At 44.9% G+C, this 27,810-nt stretch overlaps 1 protein-coding gene across 1 annotated transcript in view; it reads right to left on the reverse strand.

The window, feature by feature from the left end:
• Window positions 1-27,810, reverse strand: part of LOC311115617 (tripartite motif-containing protein 16-like) — a 52,413-nt gene that overhangs the window by 14,451 nt on the left and 10,152 nt on the right. The window contains exons 3-5 of the mRNA XM_084190777.1: window positions 23,397-23,498; window positions 2,272-2,868; window positions 1,751-1,846 (exon numbers count right to left, since the gene is read on the reverse strand). Of these exons, the coding sequence (XP_084046903.1) occupies window positions 1,751-1,846; window positions 2,272-2,868; window positions 23,397-23,498 (795 nt within the window). The remainder of the gene's footprint in view (window positions 1-1,750; window positions 1,847-2,271; window positions 2,869-23,396; window positions 23,499-27,810) is intronic.

A 27,810-nucleotide genomic window follows, 5' to 3' on the forward strand; every position in this document is an offset into this window, starting at 1 on the left:
CCCAAACACACCGCCCGGGCAACGAAGGAGTGGCTTCGTAAGAAGCATTTCAAGGTCCTGGAATGTCCTAGCCAGTCTCCAGATCTCAACCCCATAGAAGATCTTTGGAGGGAGTTGAAAGTCCATGTTGCCCAGCGACAGCCCCAAAACATCACTGCTCTAGAGGAGATCTGCATGGAGGAATGGGCCAAAATACCAGCAACAGTGTGTGAAAACCTTGTGAAGACTTACAGAAAACGTTTGACCTGTGTCATTGCCAACAAAGGGTATATAACAAAGTATTGAGAAACTTTTGTTATTGACCAAATACTTATTTTCCACCATAATTTGCAAATAAATTCATTAAAAATCCTACAATGTGATTTTCTGGACTTTTTTCTCTCATTTTGTCTGTCATAGTTGACGTGTACCTATGATGAAAATTACAGGCCTCTCTCATCTTTTTAAGTGGGAGAACTTGCACAATTGGTGGCTGACTAAATACTTTTTTCCCCCACTGTACACCTGTTCTGAAAGGCCCAAGAGTCTGCAACACCACTAAGTAAGGGGCACCATCAAGCAAGCGGCACCATGAAGACCAAGGAGCTCTCCAAACAGGTCAGGGACAATGTTGTGGAGAAGTACAGATCAGGGTTGGGTTATAAAAAAATATCAGAAACTTTCAACATCCCACGGAGCACCATTAAATCCATTATTAAAAAATTGAAAGAATATGGCACCACAACAAACCTGCCAAGAGAGGCCGCCCACCAAAACTCATGGACCAGGCAAGGAGGGCATTAATCAGAGAGGCAACAAAGAGACCAAAGATAACCCTGAAGGAGCTGCAAAGCTCCACAGCGGAGATTGGAGTATCTGTCCATAGGACCACTTTAAGCCACACACTCCACAGAGCTGGGCTTCATGGAAGAGTGGCCAGAAAAAAAGCCTTTGCTTAAAGAAATATAAGCAAACACGTTTGGTGTTTGCCAAAAGGCATGTTGGAGACTCCCCAAACATTTGGAAGAAGGTACTCTGGTCAGATGAGACAAAAATTGAGCTTTTTGGCCATCAAGGAAAATGCTCTCTCTGGCACAAACCAAACACCTCTCATCACCCCGAGAACACCATCCCCACAGTGAAGCATGGTGGTGGCAGCATCATGCTGTGGGGATGTTTTTCCATCGGCAGGGACTGGGAAACTGGTCAGAATTGAAGGAATGATGGATGGCGCTAAATACAGGGACATTCTGGAGGGAAACCTGTAAGTATTGACTTGGGGGGGGGGTGAATAGTTATGCACGCTCAAGTGTTGTGTTTTTTTGTCTTATTTCTTGTTTGTTTCACAATAACAAATATTTTGCATCTTCAAAGTGGTAGGCATGTTGTGTAAATCAAATGATACAAACCCCCCCAAAAATCCATTTTAATTCCAGGTTGTAAGGCAAGAAAATAGGACAAATGCCAAGGGGGAGAATACTTTCGCAAGCCGCTGTATGTATAGGGGACATGAGTCAGTCATGGTTACTTAAAGTTATGTGATGAGGTAGCCCTGCCTGCAACTTCAAAATCAGTGTCGGCCCACGGCCCAATGGGGAATGTCCTCTTGGTGTAATGATCAAGACCCAGGTTCATATCCCATCTGTTACATTAAGCAGTCTATTCTCTGAAAGGGGTCCAGACATAGTGGGGTCAGTGGGATTGGAGAGGGGTCCTATCTCTCTCTCTGACTGGAGGAGACAGGTAAAATCCTCTGGTCAACAATACTCACCTTGAGAGACTTCACAGCTTTTTGGAGCTTCTTCAGCTCCTTCTCTCTCTCCTGGAATCTCTGCTGGACCTTCTGCTGACTCATCCCCAGCTGCCTCTGTGGAGAATCACTCTTCAATGAGCTATCAAGCTTTATTTGTCCAGTAGATCAATAGTATAGTAATGTGACATAGGGCCCATAGAGAGGAAGGTCTAAAATCTTGAGGAAGTCCCTTTACCATATGACATTTTCTATGTTGCTATGTTAATTATTATAGTTTTTATGGTAGGCGTACATGTATCAAGGGGTTGAAACTGAACTTTGGACTCATAAAAGGGAATTCAGAATGATAATAGTGTTTGACTTTAGAAAATTGTGATACATTTGGAGCAAACTCAATATACACCAAAGTTTGTGTTCATATTTCTTCTGCCGTGGATATATTTCATCTGATTTCTCTCATATTCAAACAGCCTTAGTTCCTACTGGATCTTTAATTCTTTGTTTATCAGACAGTCACCAACAAGTAGTTCTGGTCTTACCTGTTTCTCAGTCCTCTCTGCTGCAGCTGACACTGTTTTATGGCCTTTATGTTCATCCATCACACACTGATAACAGATACACTGCTGATCGGTACGACAGTAAACCTCCAGCAGTTTGTCATGATGAGAGCAGATCTTCTCCTGTAGTTGTGCGGTGGCTTTGACCAGCTTGTGCTTCTTGAAACCAGGAAATTCATAGTGAGGTTGGAGGTGAGTCTCACAGTAAGAGGCCAGACACACCAGACAGGACATAAGGGCTTTCTGCTTCCTGGTCCCAGTGCAGAAATCACACACTACATCTCCAGGTCCAGCATAGCACAGAGCAGGAGGGGGAGCAGCCTGGAGTCCTGACTCCTTCAGTTTCTCCACCAACTCAGCCAATATGTTACTTTTCGTCAGATTAGGCCTTGGAGTGAAGGTCTGTCTGCACTGAGGACAGCTATAGACCCCTTTCAGAACATCCTGATCCCAGCAGCCCTCAATACAGCTTCTACAGTAACTGTGTCCACAGGGGATAGTGACCGGCTCCTTCAGTAGATCCAGACAGACAGAACAACAGAACTGGTCCTGGTCGAGCAGAACTCCCTGCTGAGCCATTTGGACAGTTGTTCACTCTCACACAGACAGACGACACAGAGACTCAGATCAGTTTCGTTTCCTCAGAAGAGAGTTTGTGGCAGGGGGAGGGACTTCCTGGTTCTGTCAGAGGGGTGGGGTTAAAAGGAGGGAGGGAAGGGTTAGAAGAAGGGAGGAAGAGAGAGAGGAACTGCATGCAACAGCAAGAGGGAGACAAATAGTTTTGTTCCTAGGTTAGAGGCCTTAACATGGAACAAATTAAATAATGAATCTTAAAATGTGAGTTGTTAGAATATATAAAGGATAACAGTTTCTATGAAGTACATAGGTATAATTATTTTAATGACCTTTATAATGCCTTATAATACACTTACTTGTTTAAATTAAGCAATAAGGCCTGAGGAGGTGTGGTAAATGGCCAATATACACTACCACAGCTAAGGGCTGTTCTTAGGCACAACGCAATACGGATTGAGAATTATGGAACACTTTCAAAAATCAAATCACATTTTATTGGTCGCATAAATATATTTAGCAGATGTCATTGTGGGTGTAGGGTGTTCCTGGCTCCAACAGTGCAGTAATAACTTACAATACACAACAATACACACTAATCTAAAAAGTAAAGGAATGGAATTAAGAAATATGAAAAGATTAGGACGAGCAATGTTAGAGTCCGGAGTGTGTGTGTGTATATATATATATATATATATATATATTGATCAGTGTGTTTTTCTGTAACAACTTGGTATCACAATTTTTGAACCCTTAAACAGAATTCCATCAAGTCCAGATAGCTCATCCCTGTATTGACCATAAGGGTATGGTATAGCTTGTACAGACTACCTGCATGTTATGGCTTGAATCACCTTTTGCAAACACTCATCTTCTGCAGCAGCACGTGAAATAACTGTCCACATTTCATCTGAGACTGGGCAACTCTCTCTGATAAGGTTTACATGTATGGTCTCGTCCTGCTCATATATATCTGGTTTGGTTCTGAGCTGTCAAAAGCTCTGGACAATGTGTCTGCCACTAACAATTCTTTCCCTGGCCTGTACTCGAGTTGCAAGTCATATTTCTGAAGTTTTAGAAACAGTCCCTGTTCTCTTGGTGGTGTGTGTGTTAGACCCTTCTTTACAATAGTAACTTAAGGTTGATGATCTGTTTCAGCCCACACTGTTTTACCACAGATAAACACACTGCATTTCACACATGCATATGACAGTGCCAATGCGTCTTTCTCAATCTGAGCATAGTTACACTCAGAAGTTGGCAGAGCCCTGGAGGCATATGCAACTGGGCGCCATCTAGTGCCATACTGCTGTAACAACACTGCACCTTAACCCGCTTTAGAGGCATCTGCTGAGATTTAGGTTTTGAGCTTTTTATCATAGAACCAAAGTACTGGAGCATGCATGATCAATGCCTTGAGCTCCTCAAAACTCTTTCTGATGATTACTGTTCCAACACCAATCTGTAGTTTTACACAGTAGACTTCTCATCTGACTATTGTGAGTTGCCAGATTAGGTACAAATTAGCCCACATAGTTAACCAGCCCTTAGAACCTTTGTACGTCCTCTTGATCAGTAGGCAGTGGCACGTCCTCTTGATCGGTAGGCAGTGGCATGTTCTTGATGGCGGTCACTTTGCTCTGGTCTGTCTGAACACCTTCACATGTTAGTTTTTCACCCAAGAAGGTTATTTCTGTCTTTCTGAATTCCCATTTGTCTGCATTTAGCTTTAGCCCATTATTTTACATTTAAGTCATTTTGCAGACGCCCTTATCCAGAGCGACTTACAGTTAGTGAGTGAATACATTATTATTATTTTTTTATACTGTCCCCCTGTGGGAATCAAACCCACAACCCTGGCGTTGCAAACACCATGCTCTACCAACTGAGCTACATCCCTGCCGGCCATTCCCTCCCCTACCCTGGACGACGCTGGGCCAATTGTGCGCCGCCCCATGGGTCTCCCGGTCACGGCCGGCTACGACAGAGCCTGGTTTCGAACCAGGATCTCTAGTGGCACAGCTAGCACAATGCAGTGCCTTAGACCACTGCGCCACTCTGACTAGATCAAGTGCTGCTTTCAACCTGGTGTTGTGCTCTTCAAGAGTCTGAGCCCATATTAGCACATCATCAATGGACACTGTGGTGCCTGACACACTCTCAGATATCTGTTGGACTGTCCTGTGAAAGACTTCTGGTGCTGAAGTGAGACCAAACGGGAGCCTTTTAAATGACTAGCTACCAAAAGGAGGATTGAAAGTACAAAGCCTTGTACTCTCCTTGTCTAGACTGATCTGCCAAAACCCTGAAGAGGCGTCTAGCTTTGAGAAGTGTTTAGCCCCTGCTATGTCCCTGAATATCTCCCCTCTGGTAGGCAGCTGAAAGGGTTCCCTTTTTACATGCTTGTTTAGCTCTTTTGGATCCATACACAGTCTGAGCGAGCCGTCTTCCTTCTCAACTATTACTAGTGAGTGGACCCATTTAGTAGGCTCTTCTACTTTGTCTAGGATATCTAAGGACTCTAGCCTCAGCAGCTCTGCTTTTAGCTAGTCTCTTGGTGATAATGGTACCTTTCTAGGTGCATGGATCACTGGTCTATTTGGCTGATCTAACTCTATTTTGTACTGCACCTTGAGTTTTCCTATTCCCTGAAAAACATCAGCATATGCATCCTCAACATTAGTCATTTCACCATATGAACCCATTTCACTAGACCCAGTAAGTTACATGACTTTAACCCAATGATGGGTGTTGTTTCTCCCTTTACTATGACAAACGGAACCTTGTGAGATTCATCATCTACCTCCAGCACCAACCTGCATGTCCCTGAAGACCACTGGTTTTACTTGTAACCGTAACAATTCAGTCTCTGGAATGATGTTGACCTGTGCTCCAGTGTCAAGTTTGAACCCAATATCAGTTCCATTAGTCTTGTAGGTAGCAGTCCTCGTCTAGTCCTGCAAGTGCGACTGTTCCCACAAAGAGGTCACCAAAAGACCCTTCACTGTACTCGTTGTCACCACTGTTGTCCTGGTCCTCGTTGACACAGTGTACTGTATTTTGTTGTCTCCGCTGCCTGCATTTGAGTGAGAAGGGGTTCTTCATGCCACAGTTGTAACACTCTTTTCTATATGCTGGGCACTGGCAAGGTCTGTGCTCTCCTCCACAGCTGCTGCAGGAGCGCTGGTTCCCTGAAGTGTGATGTTGTCCTTTGAAGTTAGCCGTAGCTCTTCCTTTGCTAAAATACTCCACTTTGCATACTGTTTCACTAAGACCACCACTGTCCATTGACCGTATGCTACTCTGAGTCACCCCTCTAGCTTGTCTCTCACCCCCATGACAATTCGCTCTCGTATCAGCGAGTCTGCAATTTGACCGAAATTACACAACTGACATTTCAGTTTGATGTCCATAATAAATTCCGAAAGTCTCTGTTTCATTCTGACATATACTGTTGAAAACATACCTCATTTCTTCTGGGAGTACAAAAAGACAGAAATTTGGCTAACACCAGTTCATAATCTGCTTGCTTTTCATCCATTAGCTGAAAGCTGTTGTAGACATCAATGGTGTCCTAGACTGTGAGAAACAGTGCGACTTTCTGTGCGTCGTCTTTTCCAGCCGCTCCTATCGCCGTCAGATAGAGGGTGAAACTCTGCTTGAACCGCTTGCATTGCTCTTCAACGTTGCCGTTCAGTTTCAGTTCTGTTGGAGGCTTTAGCTGCTCCATGTCGTTAGCCAGCTAGCACTGCAAAACGACTAGCTACATGCACTGCATGCTCCGTTAGCTCCGGCGTGGTTATTTTTTACCTCAGTCTCATTAGCCTAGTGGCTAGTTAGCTAACGTTAGTCAAGTTTGCTAGTTGATATATGTGTATGCGCCGTTCAGCATTTTCGACCAAAACTCGATGATGGATGAATCAAAGGCGAGTTATTTCACTCCTGGTACCATGTTGTATCTTCTTGTCTAAGAAATACTAAAGAAAAGAACTGTTCTTTAAAACATAAATCCTTCTTTATTGAAGTTAACCGGCGCCATACAAATATCGTGCATTGAGATGAGATCTCCTGCTCTCCCACTCCTCTGCGCGGGCTGCTCCTCCCCTAAGTGGTGACGTGGCCTCCGATACAAAATGCCACAGAGGTGTTGTTGCCGACCTTCACCACCTTGGGGCCCGTCAGGAAGACCAGGACTATGAAGGTAAATTAATGTCATAAGTGTACAAGCAGGTAAAGTATGATTTGAAATGTAAAATATGAGTTGTGCCTGTATAATCAGGCAATTTTGTAGTTCAATTATAGCCTTGCTTTCTCAAATGACTGCCTCTCCTGGTTCACCAACTACTTCTCAGATAGAGTTCAATGTGTCAAATCGGAGGGCCTGTTGTCTGGACCTCTGGCAGTCTCTGTGGGGGTGCCACAGGGTTCAATTCTCGGGCCGACTCTATTCTCTGTGTATATCAATGATGTCGCTCTTGCTGCTGGTGACGCTCCGATCCACCTCTACGCAGACGACACCATTTTGTATACATCTGGCCCTTCATTGGACACTGTGTTAACAAACCTCCAAACGACCTTCAATGCCATACAACCCTCCTTCCGTAGCCTCCAACTGCTCCGGAAGACTATGTGATCACGCTCTCCGTAGCCGATGTGAGTAAGACTTTTAAGAAGGTCAACATTCACAAGGCCGCAGGGCCAGACGGATTACCAGGACGAGTACTCCGAGCATGTGCTGACCAACTGACAAATGTCTTCACTGACATTTTCAACATGTCCCTGACTGAGTCTATAATACCAACATGTTTCAAGCAGACCACTATAGTCCCTGTGCCCAAGAACACTAAGATGACCTGCCTAAATGACTACCGACCCGTAGCACTCACGTCTGTAGCCATGAAGTGCTTTGAAAGGCTGGTCATGACTCACATCAACACCATTATCCCAGACACCCTAGACCCACTCCAATTTGCATACCGCCCCAACAGATCCACAGATGATTCAATCTCTATTGAACTCCACACTGGCCATTCCCAACTGGACAAGAGGAACACCTACGTGAGAATGCTATTCATTGACTACAGCTCAGTGTTCAACACCATAGTGCCTTCAAAGCTTATCACTAAGCTAAGGTTCCTGGGACTAAACACCTCCCTCTGCAACTGGATCCTGGACTTCCTGACGGGCCGCCCCCAGCTGGTAAGGGTAGGTAACAACACGTCTGCCACACTGATCCTCAACATGGGGGCCCCTCAGGGGTGCGTGCTCAGTTCCCTCCTGTACTCAATGTTCACTCATGACTGCATGGTCAGGCACGACTCCAACACCATCATTAAGTTTGCAGACGACACAACAGTGGTAGGCCTGATCACCGACAACGATGAGACAGCCTATAGGGAGGAGGTCAGAGACCTGGTCGTGTGGTGCCAGGATAACAACCTCTCCCTCAACATGATCAAGACAAAGGAGATGATTGTGGACTACAGGAAAAAAAAGAGGACTGAGCACGCTCCCATTCTCATCGACGGGGCTGTAGTGGAACAGGTTGAGAGCTTCAAGTTCCTTGGTGTCCACATCACCAACGAACTATCATGGTCCAAACACACAAAGACAGTCGTGAAGAGGGCACGACAAAACCTATTCCCCGTCAGGAGACTGAAAATATTTGGCATGGGTCCTCAGATCCTCAAAATGTTCTACAGCTGCACCATCGAGAGCATCCTGACTGATTGCATCACCGCCTGGTATGGCAACTACTCGGCCTCCGACCGTAAGGCACTACAGAGGGTAGTGTGTACGGCCCAGTACGTCACTGGGACCAAGCTTCCTTCCATCGAGGACTTCTATACCAGGGAGTGTCTGAGGAAGGCCCTAGAAATTGTCAAAGACTCATGCCACCCTAGTCATAGACTGTTCTCTCTGCTATCGCACGGCAAGCGGTACCGGAGCGCCAAGTCTAGGTCCAAAAGGCTTCTCAACAGCTTCTACCCCCAAGCCATAAGACTCCTGAACAGCTAATCATGGCTACTCGGACTATTTGCACTGCCCCCCAACCCCACCCCACCCCATCCCCCTCTTTTACGCTGCTGCTACTCTGTTTACTATTTATGCATAGTCACTTTAACTCTACCCACATGTACATATGACCTTGTTGTAGAAACATTTGACTAAGAGATAATCAACTCAAAAAAATATCTCTAAAGACACAGGAGCCTGTGAATTCAAGAATTTAGACTTTTTATTGCATAACAAAAAGCCTGAGTTTTTTTCTCCATGGAGCAACTGACTCCCTCTGGCTAAGATGTCTCTTATATAGACCCATATGGAAAAAACAGGCATACAGTCCTAACTTTTTTTAGTTCTGCACTCTGCACCACCCCTCTTTTTCAACGTCCAGCTGTTACACATTATCCACTCCAAAATGTCATGAATGCTCTTTTCCATATGAAGCCTCTCATTCTATCATTCTTCTGTCTACGTGGCTTAGGCCCCTTCTTAAAACACTAATGTACTGCACACTGTTTAAGAGCCTCTGTGAAATAACACATGCATTCATTTAAAACATAGCATACACTTAATGTCTATATTTCTTATTTAAGCATGTTTCTGAATTATACAATATCAAACATGTTTATTACATTTTACCTTTGGCATCTCCCTACATGTGCCATAATGATACATAAAATAATCCTATAACCTCAATTACCTCGACTAACCGGTGCCCCCGCACATTGACTCTGCACCGGTACCACCTTGTATATAGCCTCCTTACTGTTATTTTATTTTACTGCTGCTCTTTAGCTATTTGCTTTTATATTTTACTTATTACCACTTTTTTATTTTACATTTTTCTTTAAAAAACTGCATTGTTGGTTAAGGGCTTGTAAGTAAGCATTTCACTGTAATGTCTACACCTGTTGTATTCGGCGCATGTGGCAAATACAATTTGATTTGATTTGATTTAAACACTAGTAAAACTAAATGCATGCTCTTCAATCGAACGCTGCTTGCAACCGCCCGCCCGACTAGAATCATTACTCTCGGCGGGTCTGACTTAGAATATGTGGACAACTACAAATACCTAGGTGTCTGGTTAGACCGTAAACTCTCCTTCCTGACTCACATTAAGCATATCCAATCCAAAGTTAAATCTAGAATCGGCTTCCTATTTCGCAAAAAAGCCTCCTTCACTCATGCTGCCAAACATGCCCTCGTAAAACTGACTATCCTACCGATCCTTGACTTCGGCGATGTCATTTACAAAATAGCCTCCAACCATCTACTCAGCAAATTGGATGTAGTCTATCACAGTGCCATCCGTTTTGTCTCCAAAGCCCCATATATTACCCACCATTGTGACCTGTACGCTCTCGTTGGCTGGCCCTCACTACATATTTGTCGCAAAACCCACTGGCTCCAGGTCATCTATAAATCACTGCTAGGCAAATCCCCGCCTTATCTTAGCTCATTGGTCACCATAGCAACACCCACCCGTAGTATGCGCTCCAGCAGGTATATCTCACTGGTCATCCCCAAAGCCAACACCTCCTTTGGCTGCCATTCCTTCCAGTTCTCTGCTGCCAATGACTGGAACAAACTGCAAAAATCTCTGAAGCTGGAGACTCTTATCTCCCTCACTAACTTTAAGCATCAGTTGTCAGAGCAGCTTACCGATCACTGCACCTGTACACAGCCCATCTGAAATTAGCCCACCCAACTACCTCATCCCCATATTGTTATTTATTTTGCTCATTTGCACCCCAGTAACTCTATTTGCACATCATTTTTTGCACATCTATCTCTCCAGTGTTAATACTAAATTGTAATTATTTTGCACTATGGCCTATTTATTGCCTTAACTCCATAACTTACTACATTTGCCCACACTGTTTATAGATTTTCTATTGTGTTTTTGACTGTAGTTTTGTTTATCCCATTTGGGCGGCAGGTAGCTCAGTGGTTAAGAGCGTTGTGCCAGTAACCGAAAGGTCTCTGGTTCTAATCCCCGAGCCGACTAGGTGAAAAATCTGTCGATGTGCCCTTGAGCAAGGCACTTAACCCTAATTGCTCTGGATAAGAGCGTCTGCTAAATGACCTATTTTGTTTTTCATGTAACTCTGTGTTGTTGTTATTTTTAATCGCACTGCTTTGCTTTATCTTGGCCAGGTCGCAGATGTTGCATTCATTCTCAAAATAAGTTACATTTTTGCAATAAAAAATAATTGTGCCAAAAGTTTGAGGTATAATGTGGTCCCAGTTCCAGGGACATGACCGGATAGAAAATCCAATATGGCTGCCAACGAAATGCCATATATGGACATGTGTGTGTTACATCTGAACTCAGTAGCTCTACTCTCATTGGTCCTAAGGATTTGTTTAAATATTTTTGCATTTAGCTTGCAACACAGCCCTCAAGACATCATGGATGAGATCAATGGATCATCAGAAATGGGTATAGATAGATAGCTGAACAGATATCTACTTAGTCAGTTTGCAACAAATAATATATTTTATAAATAAAATAAAAAAAGCAATTCTGAATGCGATGCTCACGAGTTCTGTTCACAAAACAATCAGCTAGCTAGCTTGGTTAGCTAACGTTAGCTAGCTACGTTTAGCTAGCTACAGATAGCTCGATAGAGACGGGTAATGGCCCATATTTAAGGTGTCAAACAGGGGAAATACGCATTTGATATTGCACAAGTTCAGATAGTATTCTACCTCCTGTTCCACTGGGTTTTCTTCTGTGTTGTGCCTTCTAAACATTACCCTGTCCTTTATTGACTTCTTCTCTGTCCGTCTCTGTAGTGGCCTGTTGTTGTTATTGTTGTATTGACCATGTTGTCTTCTGTTCTTATTTCCCCAGTGTCCTGGCTGTGAGGTGGTGCTGGTCTCTGGGTGCTGGTCTAGGTGGAGAGGCAGAGGCAGGAGGAAGCTGCAGTGGAGGAGTGGCTGTGGGTGTTGAGGTGTACTGTACTACAACAAGCAGGCTTAACATCCCCTCCCCTAAAAACACATACACACTTTACTTATTTAGGCAAGGCTCCATAGGAAATGAAATGTGGAGGCCTATTTGATCCGAGCCCCTGTTGAGAACGTTAGAAGTTGACTATCAGTCTGCAACTACCATAAGACGGTCATATCTTCTTCCTTCCCATCCTGACTGGGATTTACATTTACATTTTAGTCATTTAGCAGACGCTCTTATCCAGAGTGACTTACAGGAGCAGATTTTTCACCTTGTCGGCTGATTTAGAGTAGAGGTTAGGTTAGTCCACCTGGCTACCACTACCCCGGCCACCAACTCTGCACAGACTAAATAGCCTTTGTTTCTCAAATGACTGCCTCGCCTGGTTCACCAACTACTTCTCAGATAGAGTTCAAAGTGTGAAATCGGAGGGCCTGTTGTCTGGACCTATGGCAGTCTCTATGGGGGTGCCACAGGGTTCAATTCTTGGGCCGACACTTTTCTCCGTGTATATCAATGATGTCGCTCTTGCTGCTGGTGACTCTCAGATTCACCTCTACGCAGACGACACCATTTTGTATACATCTGGCCCTTCATTGGACACTGTGTTAACAAACCTCCAAACGAGCTTCAATGGCATACAACACTCCTTCAGTAGCCTCCAACTGCTCTTAAACACTAGTAAAACTAAATGCATGCTTTTCAATCGAACGCTGCTGGCACCCGCCCACCCGACTAGAATCACCACTCTCGACGGGTCTGACCTAGATAGAGTATGTGGACAACTACAAATACCTAGGTGTCTGGTTAGACTGTAAACTCTCCTTCCAGACTCACATAAAGAATCTCCAAACCAAAGTTAAATCTAGAATCGGCTTCCTATTTCGCAACAAAGCCTCCTTCACTCATGCTGCCAAACATGCCCTCGTAAAACTGACTATCCTACCGATCCTTGACTTCGGCGATGTCATTTACAAAATAGCCTCCAACACTCTACTCAGCAAATTGGATGTAGTCTATCACAGTGCCATCCGTTTTGTCTCCAAAGCCCCATACACTACCCACCACTGTGACCTGTACGCTCTTGTTGGCTGGTCCTCACTACATGTTCGTCGTCAAACCCACTGGCTCCAGGCCATCTATAAATCACTGCTAGGCAAATCCCCGCCTTATCTTAGCTCATTGGTCACCATAGCAGCACCCACCCGTAGTCTGCGCTCCAGCAGGTATATCTCACTGGTCATTCCCAAAGCCAACACCTCCTTTTGCCGCCATTCCTTCCAGTTCTCTGCTGCCAATGACTGGAACGAATTGCAAAAATCTCTGAAGCTGGAGACTCTTATCTCCCTCACTAACTTTAAGCATCAGTTGTCAGAGCACCTTACCGATCACTGCACCTGTACACAGCCCATCTGAAATTAGCCCACCCAACTACCTCATCCCTATATTGTTATTTATTTTGCTCTTTTGCACCCCAGTATCTCTATTTGCACATAATCTCTTGCACATCTAGCATTCCAGTGTTAATACTATTGTAATTATTTTGCACTATAGCCTATTTATTGCCTTACCTCCATAACTTGCTACATTTGCACACACTGTATATATATTTTCTGTTGTATTTTTGACTTTATGTTTTTTTTACCCCATATGTAACTCTGTGTTGTTGTTTTTATCGCACTGCTTTGCTTTATCTTGGCCAGGTCGCAGTTGTAAATGAGAACTTGTTCTCAACTGGATTACCTGGTTAAATAAATATATATATATTTTTTTCTAGCTTTATAAAAAAACAAACGGATAAAAACCTGGTTTTCTAATATGTACGGGTTCATGAGGGTTGCCTAATCACACATGTGACATTTTGGAAGGATGTGACCTTTTTAACCCTTCGAAACAGCACCTATGACCACAATGTAAGGCACTTCCGGTTGTCACAGGAAGCTGTAATTAAACACATATCCTCATTGGGACAAGCTCTTACAGAATCCTGAGTTTCAGGTCAATCCGTGAAAAACTAAACTTTTTACAGAGGGTTGAATGTAGCGTTTTCACTATCTGCTGGTGGATACATCTAAACCATGTTTAGGGTCAATCTTCCCACTTCCGGTTGCTCCAGGAAGCTTAAACTCAACACAGGTAATCCTTATAGTGGCCTGATGGGTTGACAAAGAAGACAGTTTGATATGGCAATATAAACCCACATAGGCATCAAGTTGAAGTTAGGGCAGCAGGCAATGTATTTCTATGGAAAAGAGTTCACGGTCAACTGTTTGAATAAATGCACCCTGTTTTCACTGTTAAGGATTAATTCCACATGGTCATGGGTAGGCTTGCACAGATCGGGAGAACCTTAGGAGCGTTCCTGTGGTTGAAATGTTTTTCTATCCTTACCGGATCTAATGCTCTCACCCAAAAGCACCTCAAATTTAAGACCAGGCTTCATTTTGGGCCTTGTCCTGAGACCTTTCTGGATGTCTATATTTTAGCCCAAAAAACGTCAGAGCCTGCTGATCTTCACATATGTTGCTCTTTATATGCCCCCCAACCATAATCTGGAAATATATTAATTTCAGACTTCTGGACATAAAACTTACATATTGTGAAAACCACACACAGACATGTGAAATCCCTTAGCTAGATGAGCCTCAAACATCAGAGCAATGGCCTAGGCGACAACACCTTGGGTGGGCAATTGTCTTCCAAATGAATGTTCATATATAACACGCCATTCTCCAAATCAATATTTCTATATAACATGCCATTCTCCTTGCATTATGCTGTTGGGTCAGGGAGGAGGGAGGTTGCAATGCTGGGAAAAACACCTCCACAGCAGATCCACACAGCATTGCAACATTTTTCGAATGAAAGTAACAGCGCCCTTGGGCACCCCTGTAGTTTATTTTTAGTCATTTAGCAGACACTCTTATCCAGAGTGACTTAATATATTTTTTGTGTAATTATTTTTTTCATACCTGCCCCCCAGTGGGAATCAAACCCTAAACCCTGGCATTGCAAATACCATGCTCTACAAACTGAGCCTCATCCCTGCCACAATTCAGACTACTGGACATAATTATAATTCCTATCTAAACCTAACGGCTTGTGAAACCCCCACACAGAGGTGTGAAATTCCTCAACTTGAGGAGCTTCAAACATCAGAACAATGGCCTGACAACACCTGAGACATTTTTTAGGAAGATGGCATCTGCCAAAGACAAGGGTGGAAATAAAAACAATATGCAGTTTTCTTTTAAATGTGTTGTTTATTTTAAAGTGCAGATACCCAAAACTGAAATGTAAGTTGAACATGCATGGCTAAATATATTACAAAATTACAGATGTACATTTTAAAAAGGGGTTTAAGGATATTTTTGAGTCCCATCAGCTATTGGTGATTTCGTGCTGACTGGCCTAGCTGTCAAGCCATTCCAAATATTCTCCTTCTCCACCAAAATATTTTCTTGACACCCCATAGTCAAACAACAGTTCTTCCTGCACCGGAATGTCTCGTTGGGCAATGAAAAGGATGACATTCAACACTTTGCCATCCTCTTCAAGTTGCTGAAGCTGACCTTTGATGTTGCTTCTCTTTCTGGAGTGGTTGATCCTCCGTCCAATTGTGTCCTTCTCTGGGTGGCAAGGGCAGGGCACAGTCTTGGCATCTATGCAGCATGTTTTCCCTGATACATCCCTGTAGAAATATAGGTACCCCATCTCGTCTTCTTAATAGCACCACCTGCTGGACAGGTTTAATGTTGCTTGACTGAGCAGTATGGGAGAATAAAAGTTGCCAAATTTAGGGCCGGTTTCCCGGATATCTCCATTGAACATGCTTTTTAGTCTAGGACTAGGCTTAATCTGTGTCGGGGAAACCGGCCCATATAGTTTAAGTAGAAAGTAAGTTATTCCAGCTTGTAGTGGGCTGACTAGTCCTTGGGAATTGTCCTTTTGTTCCTGGACCATTTTCCATGCAGCTCCAGGTGACAGAGAACACATCAATTGGGTCGAGCCTACAAGCTGTTCAATGATACTGAGGAAAATTACATAGAGACAGAGAACCAATTGAGAAACCATATCAATGGTTCTGAATGCCAACCAATACACATCAGAAACATACATCATGATTAATGTGATAGAACCTGCTCTTACCATGAGAAACAGATTCCCCAATCTTCTCCTCCTCTTCTTCATCTTTAATGTTGACATTCAGCTCCAATGTAGGGAATGTCCTCTTGGTGTAACGGTCAAGCTGTTGCTTTCTCCCGCGGTAGACCTGGTTCATATCCCGTCGGTTACATTAAGCAGTCTATTCTCTGAAAATAGTCCAGACAGCATGTACCCAACAGTGAGGTCAGTGGGATTGGAGAGAGTCCCCTCTCCCTCTCTCTGTCAGCTGGGTAAACACCTCCCGAGTATCATTTCTTACTCGGCAGGATCCGTCCACGTTTTCGGAGGGCTCCTGGCAAGCGGGGAGTCGCCGACCCGCGTTCAATGTGCCGGTCCGCTTAGCGAGTGCGTCCCGCACGCCCCCATGTCTTCTTTTTTTTCATTTTCATATTTTTGAAAAAATAATTTTTCATATTTTTTTTTCTGCTTCAAAGTAGATTAAGTGAAGCTTCACCTCCATTCAGGCAGTTATCACACCCCCCCACCCGGATTCGACCCCACTGGTCATTTAAAGACGTGTTTGGCTACGGGCACGTGGTAAGTTATGCGTTCACCTGGTAGTCGTCTTTTTTTTCATTTTCATTTTCATATTTTTTTTTTTTTTTTTGGTAGTCATTTAGCAGACACTCTTATCCAGAGCGACTTACAGTTAGTGATGCATATTTTCTTCATATTTTTTTATATATTTTTTTCTAGCTTTATAAAAAAACAAACGGATAAAAACCTGGTTTTCTAATATGTACGGGTTCATGAGGGTTGCCTAATCACACATGTGACATTTTGGAAGGATGTGACCTTTTTAACCCTTTGAAACAGCACCTATGACCACAATGTAAGGCACTTCCGGTTGTCACAGGAAGCTGTAATTAAACACATATCCTCATTGGGACAAGCTCTTACAGAATCCTGAGTTTCAGGTCAATCCGTGAAAAACTAAACTTTTTACAGAGGGTTGAATGTAGCGTTTACACTATCTGCTGGTGGATACATCTAAACCATGTTTAGGGTCAATCTTCCCACTTCCGGTTGCTCCAGGAAGCTTAAACTCAACACAGGTAATCCTTATAGTGGCCTGATGGGTTGACAAAGAAGACAGTTTGATATGGCAATATAAACCCACATAGGCATCAAGTTGAAGTTAGGGCAGCAGGCAATGTATTTCTATATCCCCTGTGGAGGCTGGCCACTCTCTCCCCCCTTTCTCCTAGCCTGCTGCACCTCATATGACATTTTGGAAGGATTTAACCTATTTGAAAAAAGTTGAAAGGCAACGTGGATCTACTGTGGTGTAGTTCTTCCCAGCATTGCAACCAAATCAGATTTGTATTACATATTGCCTGGAGTGATTTAAAAAGGAAAGAAAGCTCTAATCTTTACCCAAATAGTCTCAAATTATAGGCCTGATCACCCTGGACCAATGCCTGTTGGTAATTTCAGTAGAACCAAGCAACTCAAGTAGCTATTCAACCTCAAAACTACCTGGTTTTGCTATACATTCAAAACAGCAGTATAATGTGAAATTTTTTGTGGGCATTTAAAAATGACAGAAAATATTTTCCAAAATGGTCTCAAATGAGCTGTACTCTCAGGCCCATGGGAGAAAGGGTTTTACTAGGCAGGGAGTGTAGAACAAGATGCATGGAGCTCCAGAGGTCACAAGGTCAATGTGGGCCTGCATGGATGTCAGCAGGGCATGAGGGAGAAGGCCCAAGTGAATAGGTGTGTCTGTGTGAGTGTGTGTGTGAGTGATGTATGTTGTTAAGCTATGGAATTAATTGTACAGCATTGGATTGGTGTTGGCATGGGGTAGAGGGAGTTTACATATACCAGTCATTTCCTTTTAAATCCATGAAGGGAAGTGGACAAGTTCACACATAGAAAGGAGATAATAGTTCCACACCTCATGTGTCCTGATAACTACAGGAATGGAACCATATTGAGGTTGGCTGCTTTCTATACGGTTTGATGGGAGAGAGAGAGAGACAGAGACAGAGAGAGAGAGAGAGAGAGAGAGAGAGAGAGAGAGAGAGAGAGAGAGAGAGAGAGAGAGAGAGAGAGAGAGAGAGAGAGAGAGAGAGAGAGAGAGAGGCAGAGAGAGAGAGAGAGACAGAGACAGAGACAGAGAGAGAGAGAGAGAGAGAGAGAGAGAGACAGAGAGAGACAGAGAGAGAGAGAGAGAGAGAGAGAGAGAGAGAGAGAGAGGACATCAGGTAAAGTTCTGGAGATGAGGGAATATGTGTGCAGAAAGAAACCCTCCAGTATGGTTAACCCCAGTTAGGCCCAGTATGGACTATCAATACAAGTGACCATTTAGAATGGGACCCAGTTCAATGGGTCTTAACAGAACTGGGGGATGTCAGCCATGAAGTTGTCTAAACACAACTGGAATATAATTTGTTTGTGATTCATTGTTAATGGATTTTCCATTAGGAACACAGGGGGAAAACCTAACACAACAACACACATAACACACAACCAATAAAAACAAAGGGGGAGGAAACCACTAAAGTCATTACCATATTGTCATTTTCTAACGACAGGGAGAAAACATGTAAAATCTAGAAGACTACTTTAGATCTGGTCAGAAGAAGCCTAGTGCACTACGGAGGGAACAGGGAGAGATTTGGGACAGAGACAGTAACTCCTATATGGAAATCTTCATTCTAATGACAGTGAGCAAATCTCCACCCTATTCCCTATGTAGTGCACTACTTTAGATCTGGTCAGAAGTAGCCTAGTGCACTACGTAGGGAACAGGGTGTCATTTGGGCCAGAGTCAGTAACTCCCCTGGGTATGAATTCTCTCTCTATCTTATCTGTCTTCTATATGATGTTCTCCTCTCCTCCTCTCTTCTCTCCTCTATTCACTCTATTCTATCATCCACACCACATGCCAGCTTCAACACAATCCATTTACAAGTTAAAGACACACCTTGGAATAAATAGCAAAGGAAAACTACTACTAGATGGATTTTATATTTCCCATCACCATGAATCATATTTAATAACTGAACAGTAGCAGACCTAACTTCATCTGTTCCTGACTCTGGATAGTGGATTAAAAAGACCATCAATCTCCAATGATATTAAAGTACAATTCTGAACATTACTGATATACTGAGTGGCAAGTCAAGATATCTGCTGGGTTTTTATTGTTTGGTTAATAGCACCACCTGCTGGACAGATTTAATGTTGCTTGACTGAGCAGTATGGGAGAATAAAAGATGCCAAATTTAGGGCCGGTTTCCCGGACATCTCCATTGAACATGCTTTTTAGTCTAGGACTAGGCTTCATCTGTGTCCGGGAAACCGGCCCATATAGTTCAATTAGCAAGTAAGTAACACTACCTGTTCCATGATACTGAGGAAAATGACATTGAGACAGAGAACCAATTGAGAAAACATTTCAATGGTTCTGAATGACAACCAACATACATTAACAGCATACATCATGATTAATGTAAATGTATAAGATTAAAACGTTGCACTTACAAATAATATGAATGCATTGAATTGTAATTCATAACATCTTCTGAAGATCAAATCAATCAAAGCATTGTACATAAAAACAGAGCAGAATGAATCATCACATCTGGGGACCATCACCACCAGCATGACTAGTATCTATGTGGACCCTACTACAGTTTAACCAGCTCAGCTATAGACTACATCAGCATGACTAGTATCTATGTGGACCCTACTACAGTTTAACCAGCTCAGCTATAGACTACACCAGCATGACTAGTATCTATGTGGACCCTACTACAGTTTAACCAGCTCAGCTATAGACTACACCAGCATGACTAGTATCTATGTGGACCCTACTACAGTTTAACCAGCTCAGCTATAGACTACACCAGCATGACTAGTATCTATGTGGACCCTACTCCAGTTTAACCAGCTCAGCTATAGACTACACCAGCATGACTAGTATCTATGTGGACCCTACTACAGTTTAACCAGCTCAGCTATAGACTACACCAGCATGACTAGTATCTATGTGGACCCTACTACAGTTTAACCAGCTCAGCTATAGACTACACCAGCATGACTAGTATCTATGTGGACCCTACTACAGTTTAACCAGCTCAGCTATAGACTACACCAGCATGACTAGTATCTATGTGGACCCTACTACAGTTTAACCAGCTCAGCTATACACTACACCAGCATGACTAGTATCTATGTGGACCCTACTACAGTTTAACCAGCTCAGCTATAGACTACACCAGCATGACTAGTATCTATGTGGACCCTACTACAGTTTAACCAGCTCAGCTATAGACTACACCAGCATGACTAGTATCTATGTGGACCCTACTACAGTTTAACCAGCTCAGCTATAGACTACACCAGCATGACTAGTATCTATGTGGACCCTACTACAGTTTAACCAGCTCAGCTATAGACTACACCAGCATGACTAGTATCTATGTGGACCCTACTACAGTTTAACCAGCTCAGCTATAGACTACACCAGCATGACTAGTATCTATGTGGACCCTACTACAGTTTAACCAGCTCAGCAGTACCATAATAGAGATAAAACCCAGGATAGAGGGGCTGAGTGAATGTGGTCTGGACTCTGTGGAGGAGGGTCATTGTGTCAGAGACACTGTAGAAGGACAGAGTACCTGCCTTGTGATCCAGGTACACTCCTACTCTGGAGGACCGAGGGCCTGATACTTTAGTCCTAACATTATTGTGTCTGAACCAATAACCACCACTATAACACACTAAACTCCAGGACTTGTTATTGTCTCCAAATCTACCATCTGTCCCTGTTCTGCTGATGTCTTTATATGAGACTGCTGTATCACACACCCCACTCCACTCCACCTCCCAGTAACAGCGTCCAGACAGACCCTCTCTACACAGAACCTGGTAGTTGTTTGTGAATCTGTCTGGATGAACAGGATATGGTTGTTCTTGGCCTGTATAGGTCACATTTCTGTTCCCTTCAGACAGAGAGAGGAGTGTGTGTGCTGTGTTTGGGTCCAGTGTGAGCTGACAGGAATCTGGGAGAAGAGCAGAGCAGAGACCAATGAGGGGAGTTAGAACAATAAGTGAAGTCAGATACTGTATCTACCCTGTCTTTGATTGGAGCACAGCAGAGATCAAATCAGAGAAATATGAGGAGTCAGATAGATACCCAGTCTTTGATTAGATCTACTATTGCTATATATTTCTAGAGGGATTGTTAGGAGTGTCAGTAAAAAGAGACTGTTAGTTACCAGTGGCGGCTCCTGAACAAATTCTCAGGGAGGGCAATTTTTCTGATGATTTAGGTGACCTACACACATTTTTAAAAAGATATGTCCAGCAACAACATGAAGACAGGGGCAGCATATAAGTCAATACCAGAAGCATTTATTGACTGATCTCAAAAGTGTTGGCTTACAAAAGCAAAATAAGTTATCACAGTAAAAATAATCAAGGGTGTTCTTTCACATTCCTCAACACTGCATAAACAATATGCATTTCCATAAACAAATGAAATATCAGCTGAAAATACAGCATCTTGGTATTTGTTCAGATTGCAGGATCAACAAGAGCTTTTACCACATTTTTTGATATCTGTTTAATCTTACCTTATGGCCTGCACTTGCTTGTGAAGCTGTCGAGGGCACGTTTGATAGAGACAGCATCGATGTCCTTCTTCTGTAGCTTCTGGTACAGAATGTCGACGTGGGGCATGATTTTGTGAAAAAGCCGCAGGAAAAAAATTAAATCTTCATCATGTAGTATCCTCACGTAGCCAGCTGCCTCTCTCAAGGTGTGCTGGTCAAATGAACCCAATGAACCCGTCCGGATGGCTTCAAAACATTATATGAGGTCGTCTCGATTCTCGTAGACAGTGTTCACGACTCTGCTGTTGCTAACCTCATCGTTGTGGCGGCGGACAGCTAGCCTGTATCCCTCATCCAGTTGAGTGGCAATATTCACTCTCCCAAAAGCAGACAATCTCAAACAGCTATATGTGGGTCTTTGACAGCTAATTTTTCTTAATCTTTTCTGAAAGATGGTGCATGTCGGTTACACCAGTCGCTGTCCAAGCGGTGCTGTCTGCTGTGCCGCCTTCAGGGTGGAAGAGTAAGCAGGGGTAGCAAAAAACTGCATTAGCTACATCGCAGCCTGCTAGCCAGGTTTTCCGTTCATACCAATTTTTGGAAAATCCTCGGGTGTAGGACTTCCCCCCTTTAGTAGACACCTGTTGAATTATTAAATTTGGTGTGGGAGGTCCTAATTGTTTCGTTGCCAATTTATCTTCATTTGTTCGCCGACAAAAAGGAACTTCTTTCAAAGACACAATCGAGTTGGACTGAAGCCTAGCCATTTTGATAGTAGTAGTGAATTGATTGAGGCTGCTACCTGGTCTTTTCTTAGTTACGTTCATTCGTGGTTACGTTATGTATGACGAAAGCGCGTAAGTGCAAGCCCACAGACACCCATAGAGAATGTATTGAAAGCTTTGAAATGTGACAAAAATAGATTTTACATGGGAGTCTATGACAGACTTCTGGGCGATTTTCAACCTGACTGAAATCGCCCAAAAAACGGGCGGGGCCATTTGAAGCACGACTTTAGCCTGATTTGACATTTAGTGGCTGGCAGATCAGACGTGAACACTGATAACTGCTGTTGCCGTGATATAATTTTTTATAAATTTATTTAAAAAAAATATTTTTTTTTATTTAATTTTTTTTTAAATAATTGATTAGAAAAAAAATCCCTTCCTTTTCCCGTTTGGCAGTGCGTCGCCCATATCGCCCTATTGAACAAGCCGTCCCTGTTAGTTACTTCAGAATAAAGAGACTCACATTGTAAGAACTGTTCTCTGGTCTTGGGCTCTGGAGGCAGTACAACATCCACTATATTCACTACAGACACACAAACACATTCACAGAGAGAGGGAATGTTATCATCACACCATATTCCACATGTATATGACTAGTAGGGAACTTTCAATGGTCTAAAGTTGATGTTCTTATTATTTTCAACACACCTGTAGTGGAGATCTTGGTCCATTCTCCTTTAAGGACGTCTTCTAGTTTCTCTCTCAGTTCAGACACAGTCTTACTCACATCTCCAAAGTACTGAAGAGGACGGACAACGATGCTGGGTAAGTCTGAAGATACACTGGTACCGGAGAGAGACTGATAACTCTGGGGGGAGAGAGAGAGAGAGAACAGAACCAAATGATTGAGAGTTTCACATTGAGTTTTAGTTTCATATCACATTTTTTGTATCAAGGCAGTTGAGTTACCTGGAGGAAATGGATGTGATCCTCTGTGTGTGAGAGCTGCTCCAGCTCAGTGCTTCTCTTCCTCAGCTCAGCTATCTCCTGCTCCAGTTGCTCCAGGAGTCCTTCAGCTTGACTCACTTGAGCCTTCTCTTGGGCTCTGATCAGCTCCTTCACCTCAGAGCGCCTTCTCTCAATGGAGCGGATCAGCTCGGTAAAGATCTTATCACTGTCCTTCACTGCTGCCTGTGCAGAGCGCTGTTAAGAGAGAGAGAGAGACTGACTTGTCTTACTTTAATGAGCCATCCTCATTACACTAACACCCCCACCCCTAAAAACACATTGCGTGACACCACAACCTCCACACAATCACATTATCCAGTACCCAACACCACAGTACAATACACCATCCAGCACCACATTCCAACCGTCCATCCAACCCCTCCTCTCCAGCCGTACAGACAGCCCCCCTGAGCCCCCATACCTCCTGAAACATCTCCACACTGTTGATCATTTTGTACAACTCAAACTCAACCCTAAGGCGTCAACAGTAATGGCATTACCCTGGCAACACAGAAAAAACATGATGAACAGTCTGTCATTGCAGAAAACGGACACCCCTCCCCAACTCCCAGGTCAACCCGAGCCAACCAGCTATTGGTGTCCAGGGCTCCATGTAATACCCTCCACTGGACGACCCCTGACCTTTCCAGCACTGGGAGCTTATAGAGCACCCTCCACCTATACCCTGCCATGCTCTCAGCCCCCACAACCCCCTGCCACTGATGCCCCTTCACTCCCACTAAGCTCAGAGTGTTAAAAGTCAGTAAGTCCTCCAGACTCTCCTGCCAGTCCCCAGTCTCTGCTGTCACTTGCAGTGGTGGAAACGGTGGTGGCCCCTCCTCAGGCTGCTCCAGCCCTCAGTACTGCAGCATAGAAATCAGAGACCCCTGCTGTATTGAGTCTCTCCGGCCGCATGATGAAGAGCTGCTGATCCAGCCCCAAACCACCAGCCCTCCTCAACAGAGCACATGCTGGTTCCCTCCAGCCCACCTCCGTACGGTACAGTATCCTCTGTGCTGCTGAGTCAGAACGCTGCCACCCTGACCAGAAAAAATTCACTAACTTGCGCTGCAGGTCCACAAGCAGACCACCGGGGGCGTTGAGAATGGCCAATTTAAGCCATAGAGAGGATGCCACCAAGTTGTTGATGATCAGCACCGCCCCTCTGTATGCCACTTGGGAGATGAGCCACCTCCACTTCGTCAGCCTCGACACCACCGCTTGTGACACTCCTTCCCAGTTCTTCCTATCCCAACCCTCCGAGCCCAGATACACCCCAAGCATCTTGAGCCACTCACAGCCCCACTGCAACCCCCCTGGAAGCTGCGGAGGTGCCCTGTCCCTCCATGCCCAACATAACAGAGCCTCACTCTTGCCCCAGTTTCCCTAAGCAGAAGACGCCCCCTCGTACACCCTCAAACTATTCTCCAGGGCCTGTAGGTTCTGCTCATCCCTAACCAACACAGACGTCATCAGCGTATGCTGACACTGCTATGCCTGTCCCCAACCCTATGCCTGGCTCCCACACTCCCTGTAGCCTCCTGCGTAACAGGCCCAGAAAGGGCTCAATAACAAGAGTGTATAGCTGCCCTGACAGAGGGCATCCCTGGTGAATGCCCCTCCCTACCCAGACTGGCCTACTGAGCCCTCCCCACACCTTGACCATACATGAAGCCCCAGCATACTACCGCGACATTACGTGGTCCTCTGTAGCTCAGCTGGTAGAGCACGGCGCTTGTAACGCCAGGGTAGTGGGTTCGATCCCCGGGACCACCCATACACAAAAATGTATGCACGCATGACTGTAAGTCACTTTGGATAAAAGCGTCTGCTAAATGGCATATTATGTATATTTATTTATTTAACATTTGAACACAGGCCACAAAATTCTCCCCACAACCAAAACAACACATTGAACAGATATTCATGGTCCACCCTATCAAAGGCTTTCTCCTGATTATGAACAGATTGTTTGTGATTGAGCGTCCTGGTACACAGTACGTTTGAATCTGTTAACGAGGACCTTGGCAAAGACCTTATATTCCACACAGAGCAATGCCACAGGCCTCCAGTTCTTTATGTCGCTCAAATCCTTATTTTGGGCAGGAGAGTCAAAGCCTCCCGTCTACAGCTTAGCGACAGCTCCCCCACCCCGACGCACTCACACAACACACGTCCTGTAAAATAATTCCCCAGAACTTTTTATAAAGATCCACAGGCAGACCGTCTGAGAGACAGCAGCTGAGAGTTTGTGAAAGGCCAGGGAAATATCTATTTGATTTATCTGTGACAGAGAGAGTTTGGAAAGGTCTGTGAGCAGAACCTGAGAACACCCAGGATAATAATAATAATAATAATATGCCATTTAGCAGACGCTTTTATCCAAAGCGACTTACAGTCATGTGCATACATTTTTACATATGGGTGGTCCCGGGGATCGAACCCACTACCCTGGCATTACAAGGACCATGCTCTACAGAGGACCACAGAGTTCTGCCCTCTATAAATCAGAGTACAACTCCACAGCCGCAGCCTCATCTCCTCACAACAGAAGTTACCCACCCATCAGGCTCCCTCCTCTCCCCACAACAGAAGTTACCCACCCATCAGGCTCCCTCCTCTCCCCCACAACAGAAGTTACCCACCCATCAGGCTCCCTCCTCTCCCCACAACAGAAGTTACCCACCCATCAGGCTCCCTCATCTCCCCACAACAGAAGTTACCCACCCATCAGGCTCCCTCATCTCCCCACAACAGAAGTTACCCACCCATCAGGCTCCCTCATCTCCCCCACAACAGAAGTTACCCACCCATCAGGCTCCCTCATCTCCCCCACAACAGAAGTTACCCACCCATCAGGCTCCCTCATCTCCCCACAACAGAAGTTACCCACCCATCAGGCTCCCTCATCTCCCCACAACAGAAGTTACCCACCCATCAGGCTCCCTCATCTCCCCACAACAGAAGTTACCCACCCATCAGGCTCCCTCCTCTCCCCACAACAGCAGTTACCCACCCATCAGGCTCCCTCATCTCCCCCACAACAGAAGTTACCCACCCATTAGGCTCCCTCATCTCCCCCACAACAGAAGTTACCCACCAAAGTTACCCACCCATCAGGCTCCCTCATCTCCCCCACAACATAAGTTACCCACCCATCAGGCTCCCTCATCTCCCCACAACAGAAGTTACCCACCCATCAGGCTCCCTCATCTCCCCACAACAGAAGTTACCCACCCATCAGGCTCCCTCATCTCCCCTTAACAGAAGTTACCCACCCATCAGGCTCCCTCATCTCCCCCACAACAGAAGTTACCCACCCATCAGGCTCCCTCATCTCCCCCTTAACAGAAGTTACCCACCCATCAGGCTCCCTCATCTCCCCACAACAGAAGTTACCCACCCATCAGGCTCCCTCATCTCCCCACAACAGAAGTTACCCACCCATCAGGCTCCCTCATCTCCCCACAACAGAAGTTACCCACCCATCAGGCTCCCACATCTCCCCCACAACAGAAGTTACCCACCCATCAGGCTCCCTCATCTCCCCACAACAGAAGTTACCCACCCATCAGGCTCCCTCATCTCCCCACAACAGAAGTTACCCACCCATCAGGCTCCCTCATCTCCTCACAACAGAAGTTACCCACCCATCAGGCTCCCTCATCTCCCCCACAACAGAAGTTACCCACCCATCAGGCTCCCTAATCTCCCCACAACAGAAGTTACCCACCCATCAGGCTCCCTCATCTCCCCACAACAGAAGTTACCCACCCATCAGGCTCCCTCATCTCCCCCACAACAGAAGTTACCCACCCATCAGGCTCCCTCATCTCCCCACAACAGAAGTTAACCACCCATCAGGCTCCCTCATCTCCCCCACAACAGAAGTTACCCACCCATCAGGCTCCCTCATCTCCCCACAACAGAAGTTACCCACCCATCAGGCTCCCTCATCTCCCCCACAACAGAAGTTACCCACCCATCAGGCTCCCTCATCTCCCCACAACAGAAGTTACCCCCCCCATCAGGCTCCCTCATCTCCCCACAACAGAAGTTACCCACCCATCAGGCTCCCTCATCTCCCCCACAACAGAAGTTACCCACCCATCAGGCTCCCTCATCTCCCCACAACAGAAGTTACCCACCCATCAGGCTCCCTCATCTCCCCCACAACAGAAGTTACCCACCCATCAGGCTCCCTCATCTCCCCACAACAGAAGTTACCCACCCATCAGGCTCCCTCATCTCCCCACAACAGAAGTTACCCACCCATCAGGCTCCCTCATCTCCCCACAACAGAAGTTACCCACCCATCAGGCTCCCTCATCTCCCCCACAACAGAAGTTACCCACCCATCAGGCTCCCTCATCTCCCCACAACAGAAGTTACCCACCCATCAGGCTCCCTCATCTCCCCCACAACAGAAGTTACCCACCCATCAGACAAACGTAAAACAAGGGATTTTCTTGGTTTCCCCACTCTGTTTTTCCAACCCCTCTGGTGA

Source organism: Coregonus lavaretus, assembly GCF_964263955.1.
Source record: "Coregonus lavaretus genome assembly, contig: HAP1_SCAFFOLD_1478, whole genome shotgun sequence".
NCBI classification, from domain to species: Eukaryota; Metazoa; Chordata; class Actinopteri; order Salmoniformes; family Salmonidae; genus Coregonus; species Coregonus lavaretus.